At 28.6% G+C, this 9,538-nt stretch overlaps 1 protein-coding gene across 1 annotated transcript; it reads right to left on the bottom strand.

Moving 5' to 3' along the window:
• Positions 1-1,380: 1,380 nt before the first annotated feature.
• LOC8265355 (protein MANNAN SYNTHESIS-RELATED 2) lies at positions 1,381-7,236 on the bottom strand. Its single transcript, XM_002528242.3, has 6 exons — positions 6,777-7,236; positions 5,950-6,097; positions 5,739-5,809; positions 4,365-4,450; positions 2,565-3,144; positions 1,381-2,086 (listed from the first exon to the last, which is right to left on the bottom strand). Exons 1-6 carry the CDS (start codon positions 6,876-6,878, stop codon positions 1,808-1,810), a joined length of 1,266 nt encoding a protein of 421 aa, XP_002528288.1. The 5' UTR covers positions 6,879-7,236; the 3' UTR covers positions 1,381-1,807.
• Positions 7,237-9,538: the final 2,302 nt, after the last annotated feature.

Raw genomic sequence — 9,538 nt, forward strand, 5'->3', positions numbered from 1 at the left:
GGTCTCAAGTTTGCTCTGGACCTATTCATCAATTCTATCTTAGTTGAATCAAATTGCAAAAGTGTGACATCTTTATGCTCTTAGTCTAGTTCTTCAAATTCATATGCAAGCCTTCTTACTAAAGATGTAAAACTAGAGATGTCCTCTTTTTGCTCTTGTTCAATTTCTCGGAGTCCTCACAGTTCTAACAGAGTTGCCCATGCTCTTGCTACTTTAGGATTTGATAATGTTTCTAGTTTATTTCTTATTGAGGATGTGCGTCAGGATATTTCTTTTTTGATATTTGATGAACTTTTTTTGTTTCCTGCTTCATAATCCAAGTATTATTTATTCTCAAATAAAAATACAATGAAAAAGAAAATATCATTTAAATAATTAAAGCATAATATAGTCAAATACTAAGTTGTATGGAATCATCCTCTTCTATCAAATAGTTGCTCAATTGATACTCAAATCATTTTCAAAATCGTGAGATTTCGAATTTGAACTCTAATAAAATAATTAATAAAAAAATAATGCTATGAAATAGCGCTACCCTTCTACAATCTTGTTTGAGTTAAAAGTACAACTATCACCATCTTGCTTATAATTTACTCAGTGAATTAAAAAATAATTAAATATTAAAATTATTAATTTATTAAAATTATTCATTATTAAAATTATAAATTTATTAAATATTAAATATAACAGGATCGACTGTATAACAATCATCATTCAAGATATGCAACATGAATGGAATCTTAATTTAAAATCTAATTGAATTATTATAAATCATCGCTTACTAAAAATTAATAAATATAAACAACTTATTAATGTTCAGATCTAACCAACCAAGTTGTTAATTTTAGTTATTTTAATATTGCTTAGACTCAAATACAATTCTATTAGTAATATCCTACACTTTATTCATTAACTTAATTTTCACCTTAATCAATTCAATATTTGATCAAATCCAATATTTGATATAGTATCATGGCAGATACAGCCCAATTCCTTAAATTTCTTGTTTTCCATTTATATATCAATCTCAATCTCAACGGCTCAACGGGCTTGCTCTCTAGTGTTGCCATTGCATGCATTTCAATCTAATTTCAAATTTCAAGAAAGAATATTAATTTCAAGTCAAAACTAGATGCTGTGGTCAAATTCCAGTTGTATTTGTAGAAACCGTCAAAGATTCTAGATTGCTAAAGAATGAAAAAAATAAACTAAAATACTTGGATTCAAGTAAGTAAAGGAATAATTCTAGTCATTTTAATATTGGCTGACTCCATATATCCAATTTTATTAATGTGCGCTGCACTTCATTCATTTATTTAAATCTCATAATAGTCGATTCAATTTCTAATATGATGATTAATGAAATGTTACAACTTATTGTACAGCCCAAAAAACATAGTATTCATTCAAACAATTGTTTGACAAACAGAATAAAAAGATGATTCCAAATTTCAACAAGTAATCTATTAAAACAACCTTATAAGAACCTAGCTACTTTTACGGTACACAGATTTACTCCTGTATCACAAAACATTAACAAATTCTTAAATACATGCATATTCAAATGTAGCCGGCAAAGCTATCTGTACTGTAAAAATGGTCTCCAAAAATCAGCTCATAATAGAGATTTCGAGTTTTTGAAGTACTTTCACTCACAAATTGAAGAATGCAACTTACCTGTCAATCTGCTTCGTAAAAAAGCTCGACTGAGATGAAATAAGATCATTGAAGGCTTCAGAAAAGCTGTCTAGTGCTTTTTTCGCCTTTTTTTTTCTTTTCCTTTTTTCCTTTCCTCCCACAGATAATACTAGCAGAAACACGAATAGGCCAAGTGGTTCTTCTTGGATATGTAGGGGGAAAAATGATTGGTGACAGAGGCGGAAGATCCTGGGATGTCAGCTGGAACAAGTATTTGCGTCTTACCAGCAGCTATTCTCTTACCAGCTACATTTGCATAAAAGAGGCCAGATATGGCTGGTACAAAGACATCGCTTTGAGAACACATGTAAAAATCAATTACCTTTTCAAACTCCGAATCTTCTGATTGAAGGAACTTTGTCTTTTTATCTTCAGGCATTATGCTTTCCTGCCATGGTTTTCAGAGACAAAACAATTCACAGTAAATCATTCTTCAGTATCGAAGTACTCGAGAACAAAATGCAACAATCCCCTTTAAAAATAAAAATAAAATAAAGAAAGAAATGCAACAATATCCTGTATTTTGACTTGCAAATTACAAAATTCAAACAGCAATCATAAAAATCTATGGAAATATTTTCTGGACTTTAGATTAACAAAATCTTAGACCGTATGTCAACCTTAAAGAACAAAGCTAAGAGTCTTTACAGCTAAAAAAAGAAAATAGAAATAGCACAAATATAGAAAACACATCGGGCTCTATAAATAGACAAATAGACTATTGTATACATTGTTTTCTCTCACTCTTACTCTATTGTTCTCTACCTGTTACTCCTACTGATTTGAGCATTGAAATAAATAAATTAGAACTAAATATTACAGTACCATTAATTCAATAGATAATTGTGGAAATGAAAATGCCTTACCTTAGTGTAAGTTTTTGGAAATATGTCCTTTAGAACATTGAGGCTGTCATCCCATCTTGATTGAGTTAAGTAGATTGCGGTATCCTTGTCAAATCCAATCTTTCTTAGAAACAAGGCAATCTCCTGAGCACTATAACATGTTTTTGCTCCACCACCTCCACTTCCATGGCAACTCTTCTTTTCCAATATCTCAACTCTCAAGTCCACAGATATAAACCGTCCACCAGACTTGCGACTCAAAGTTCTTAGCCGCTCAATCATGGAGTCAACAACTTCATTAATATCTGGCTGCAACTCTAAACTTCCAAACATAGCCAGACATGCAACTGAATCACTGCTACTTTTTTGTGCAGTCTTTCTCATATTTACTGATGGGAAGTAAGTAGCCAATCTTATGTTCCCCTTCCTTTTAAAAATCTGTTCTATTGACTTTGAAATGTGATCTTCTGTAACTCGATTAGGAACCTTTACAACAGCAAAATCTCGGATTGATATATCATCAGGTAAATATTTTACTACTTTGACTACACCATCCAGGCTTTGCACAAATTTCTCCACATCATATATTTCTTCAAACTTCCTGGAAATTCAGAACTCTGTTAGCATTTAGCTAAAACTTTGGGGAGAAGAATTTAATACTTCAATATCACAACTGAATTTCTGCTGAAAAATATAATTTTATGATGCAGTATTTCAAGTCCAGGTTGGTTGTAATACAGTAAAACCTCTCTACAGTGATACTGTATATAGGAATAATTTCTACACAGTGATAAAAAATTACGGTCCCAATTTAGGTCGGTTATAAATAGAAATAAACTCTATTGTAATAAGTTATAAATTTTTTAAATCCCGCTTTAAGAAAATATTATTCTGTATAGTAACATATATATATATATAACTTTAAAAATATATATTATTGCTATATGTTGCATTAATGGAAATTTTTTGATGTAGTGAATAATAGTTCTGGTTGCTCGTTGTTCAAGAATTCTTGTTTAGGCAGTTCATACCATCCATACATACTGTTTTGATCTAAAATTTCAATTCTTTCATATTTCAGCAGTAACATAATGTTCCATGTCCAAAAATATGGAAGAAACAGGTGTTTCTACAACTCTACCACCTGGTCAATTATGTTCTTACTGTAATATTGTTTTATCTCATCAATATTATTTGTATAATATGATAAGATATTTACGTATCTTATCATGGTTTATATCATTTCATCAACAAGATTAAGTATTAAGTCCAAAAAAAGAAAATTTAGTACTCAAACCTCCATTAAGTTATAACCTCTTCATAGTCATAAATTTTAGTTGGTCTCAAGTGTCCGACTATAGAGAAGTTTTACTATATTATTATGGACAATAAAATGAGGTTTGTTGTCAGTATTTCAACACCATGAGAAGAACCACACCTGGAACATCTTTGAAGTTAAGTCAAGATGAAACTCAAATAAAATTTTTGAACAGTTCATTAAATATTTCCTACCTAAAAAATTGCTGAAATGAGATTCAAAAAATCATTGCAGCAGAGAGAGGACACATGGCTCAACAGTTTCCGTTCATTTATCTTACTGCTTAAATTCAATCATTGAAAAAGGAAAGGTCTGGTAAATATTAAATATTACAGAGGTAAAGAATATTTTTTTTTCCTTCTCCTGGCCTTCGTCCTGAAAATTATTTAATTCATAACAGAAGAACTTGATTCTTCTCCAGGAATTTACCATCAAAAGATCACCACAGGAAAGTATAATGACAAAAACAAGTATTTTAAAATGGTTGTAACATGAACACTAACCTCTCATCACCAGGTTTGTTTCCTCTTATGTCGGGGAGTACAATAGTAGCTCCTAGATATCTTGCGACCACCACTGCATCAGCAATCTGGAGAATAAATAACCAATCAATAGATATAAGTAGTTGTGGGGAGAAAATTACAAAATGGATAGAAAAGCATAGGAAAAAATATTTGACTCGTTGATAAGCATTTGATGGTAGAACAAGACTATAAATTTGAATAAGAAACTATTACAGAAACACAATTATAAGCAGACATAAAAGAATACCTTGATAAGTTTAAACAGAGAGCAAATCCCTTAACTGTCAATGCTTAAATATTTAAACAAGTGCAAAATAGAAAGTAACACAGGAGTATGCAAAATTACATGTTTCCTTGGAAAATTTAGGCCAGACTGCGGCTCATAGTTTTGGCATGTGCACCATGAGATCAAGAGCAGAAGGCGAACTAAGTAAATAAAAAAGAGAGCAGGAAGAAATAAAACAATGACGACAAAGTCCACAAAGGAAATGAAATAAAGTGGCAGAGTGACAGTAGCACATAATGATTATGAAAACAAGAACTTTGGAATATCAGTAGATTAATAAAAGGTTAGAAAATAAGACTCTGCTTAATCAACTAATTGCAATGCTCAGATGCAGATAGCAATAGTCAAGACCACACAGTCAGCTAAAGGAAGAACAGCTGAAAGTGCTAATATTGAAACTCTTTAAACTAATGAATGGTGAGACACGATGATATGAATCATAGAAACTTCGCCACTGCCTAAGACATCAGCTGCCTATATTATGTTATGAGAATGTGAAAAAGAGTGAAAAGCTAAATGATTATGTATATTGATGTAACAAACTAAAGAAATAATATACAGATTTCCCTTTTTTATGAGCTGGATATACGAGAAGTAAATCTATCACAAAAGTGGAGAGCTGATTGAATGCATATCTCAAAACAAAAGCAGTAAGAAGAGTGAAATTTCATGATAAAGAAATGTACCATATAGCTGGAGCTAAAGTAAAGGCGCTTCGTGGAAAACCATTAAAGCAAAGAGCTTGCGTAGACTAGATCAAAATGTTTCAATATTTCCACTATAATATTTTGCATAATAGCATCTACTCAATAAACTAAATTACACAATGAACAAGACTTTGATTCTACTGATAAAAATGAGTGATTTTAGTAAGTTTTCTTTTCTTTAGAAAGAAAAATCAACATGCTATGATGATGCTTTGTTATGTAACAAGGATGTCTGATATGTGTATTTGAGAAAATCAAGCTACCACTGCCAAAAAGTTCAAGCAAGAGTATTCAGCTATTCTTCTATCTAAAATCAGTCAACCAGCACCACTAGAATCTGCAATTAAGTGCGAGGGGTACCTGTGAGATATGATATTCTGGCCCATTAGTTAGCGAGAAAGTGACAAACCCTTTTGACTGCTCTACCTCATCTGTTACCCAAGTAATAAAAATCGACAATAAGTACAAGAGAAACACTACAGAAATTAATGAGTCTGTAATAGTGCGTGCATTAGTATGAGTAAGTAATACATAAAAATGTGTGATTTATGAAATACTCAAGTTAACCAACCAAAATTTGACTTGCTCCAACATGGTTTTAGCTCTTGAGCATCCTCTATCCAAGGTCCATTAGTCGATTTTGCAAATGTTACAAGGCCATGCTCTGTAACCTTCCCACTATCAAATTCAACATCTGTAGCTCCTCCGGGAAATTTCTCCTTCAGAATAAAAACAAAGGTGTGAACAAATAATAATAAGAGTGATAACTTCATTGCAAGTAAACAAGAAAAGTTTAATAAGAAAACCTACGACGAGCTCCACATAAACTTTCAAAACGTTTTTACTCATTGCAAACAGATAAAGAGATACATATTAACAGTGGAAAACATAGAATGCAAATTAAGCACTATTTTATTCCTCAATTGAGCCCAGACAACAAAGAAGAACTTTAACAGAGAAGAGGCAATTATAAAGTTTTCAGCTTCATTATTGTTTGCTTTGTTTCCTATTGGCCAAATCACCAATAATACCAAATCTATAGAGTTCCTAACTTTTAACAGAAGAAAACTAATAGCACAAGAAATTGAGCTTAAATATATTAGCCAAATACATAACACAAACAATTAAGTAAATGAAACTAATGAAATTTTGGGGAAGAAAAAGAAATTTGAGAGTAAGCAGCACAAAAGTCACAGTACATGAAACAAGAACATGTAGATCTTGCATTCTAACAGTATAATATCAGAAAAACAGAAGTAAAACTGAAGCAAAACACTAGAAAGAAAAGGGATTTGAAGATCTAACCATACACCCACCTAAAAAAAACATAATTAAAGACAAAAATGAAACAACATTGAATACAAAGAACAAAAGCATCAGAAATGAAAGAAAACTTACTTCAACAGAATCAAAATGATCCCTTTTGATCATATTACCAAGCATCACAAACATAGTGAGTGTTAGTATACCAGCAATCACTTGTCTCAAATCAACACCCATTTTTTGGTATATTAAAAAACAAATTGAAAAAAAAAAAAATTTAAGAGAAAGACAGATGGTTTAAGCAAAGAAATTAAGAGGGTCTGCTTCTGTTAAAGTTATAAAAGCATTATGCTTGTGTTTGAGATAGAATTAGATTAGATAGAAGACAAGTGTAGCCGAGTGAGATAGAAAGTTGAACAACAAAGGACACAGTAGACAGAGAAGCATATGGCTTCTTATGGGTCTTCTGTTTTAAGATACACACAGAATTGAGTTAAGAGAGTTGTGGTGGTAGGTCTAAATATCACTATCCACACACAGTCTCCCTCTCTCTTTGTCTCGCACACTTCACTCTCTTTGCACCACCGACACTCTTGTCTCAAAATTGATAGCCTGCCTTAAATACTCTCTTTCTCTAGTAAATTTCATCTCCAGTCCCTAAATCCAAGTGTTGTTTCCCTTTACATTCTTTTACATTTCAATTTGTATTATTAAAATCCTTTATATTAATTTTTGGCATTTTTGTATTAAAATTTCTCACAAGCAACCTCACAGAATTTATAAATTTTATCAAAATAAATAGTTTCATTAAAAAAAAAAAATTATCTCCATCCACCTGAAAGTCTCAAAATAAAAAGTTCTTAAGAACTTGCATAATAGACAAAATTTTGTGAATTCTTTCATTGTAACGACGAAGAATTTATTCTAATTTTTTTTCACAAACGTTTTCAGTTTTATTAATTTAATATACACATTAAATAAGTGAGTATGGATAAATTTATGCAACTAAAAATTTATATTCTTACAATAATAAAATAAATTCTAAAATCTTATTCCAAACGATATTCTAATATGAATAGAACTCTTTAATCTTAATCTACTAAAATATATTGTGAGGTTAATGAAATTTAAGAACTTTTTTAAAATAAATTTTTTTATCTAGACTTGATGTATACTTATACACTAAACTTATAGATGATTGACATATATTTATTAGTTTTAAATAATGAAGTATGTGTTACTTATCAAATTTCAGAGTATAAAATATTTATACATATATGTTACTTTCTTATTAATTATGGTATATATATCAAACCGAGAAAGAGTCTCCCAATGTTAAAATATGTCATGTTATGATAGTGTTTGTGATAGCATTTCTTTTATATCAAGCCAAAAAAATTTAATATTATTTAAGAGATTAGGGAAAAGAATATGATAAAGAGTGAGGGATGCAAATGACTAACTTAATTTTTTTTAAAAAAAGAAATAAAAATGTGACTTCAATATTAATTAAAGTGAGATATTAGTTGTGGGTAGAAGTGTAGATTTCCATCTTTATTCTTTAGAAACTTTCACGTGGTCCCCAAAGAATTATTTTTACAATAAATTATTAAATAATCATTGATTAATATCTTTCTAGTTTTATTGGATAATATTTTCTTACAAACTTTTCACTGTCATTTTATAAAATAAAACCAGCTAGCTATTATTTGTTAATAAAAAAATTAACTAGTTAATTATCCATGTGTTATGCAGATTATGGCTATTACTAAAATCATAAGATGTTTTAATTTAAAAATCAAACTACAGTATTATTTTAAAAATATATAAAAAAAAATTTAACTAATAAATTAAATTTTTTAAATGAAAAAATTGTCAAATTAAAATAATTTAAAGATTCTTTTCTAGTGGAATATTTAATATTTTAGAACTCTTTCTCCTTCTTTTTAATATTATTAGTCTATATAGATATTTTTTGTATTATAATAATTTATTTAATTAGAAAAATAATTCATTAATTAATATATTAATTAAATTAGTATTAGAAATATAATAAATGTTAAGATTACATATCAACAATTATAATAAAACAGACGTCTACTAGTCTGTTGCACGACTATTGTCCTTATTTTGACTATAAATAAAATATATTTATAGAAAAATTTAATAAAATTTAATATTTTTATCTTTTTAATAAAAATTTAATATTTTAAATATTTAACATAATAAATATAAAAATTATTCAAAATCCTTATTAATTAATTTATCCCTTATATATAGAAATAATATTACAAAGTGTATTGATCTGTCATTTTTTAGGATTAGAATTTTCTGGATAATAAAAAATTATCTTACTAATTAATATAATATTAAAATATAATTAAATTAATATTTTATAAAATTTAGATTATTTTAATTAGGAGTAACTTATTAGTGTATATATTAATTATCTAATAAACATAAAATGTATATCTTATATATTATTTATATATAATTAATATCCTCTAAAAAATTATATAATTAATATAAGTAATACACTAATTATTTATATAATATAAATTAAATATAATATTAAAAATATAATGAAAATGGAATTGGTATGACAAATTTACAAAATGTCAAAACATACTCAACTTTTGGGAACAAGAATATTAGCACATGTTGTCAATTTTTATAAGAATTGTTATTAATTTGATAGGTCCAAATTATATATAGATATTTATTATATTTTAGATTTTTAATAAAAATGTATAAATATATATTGATCTTTTGTTTATAAACGAAAATCTTGCCTTTTTGAATAAGGTTATGATAATTTGAATATGCATTATAGTTGTATCCTTTAAAGATGAGTTAGACTATTTATTGTGAAACATGTGTGAAGGATTGAATGCTCG

The sequence above is a fragment of the Ricinus communis genome, chromosome 4, assembly GCF_019578655.1.
Source record: "Ricinus communis isolate WT05 ecotype wild-type chromosome 4, ASM1957865v1, whole genome shotgun sequence".
Lineage (NCBI taxonomy): Eukaryota > Viridiplantae > Streptophyta > Magnoliopsida > Malpighiales > Euphorbiaceae > Ricinus > Ricinus communis.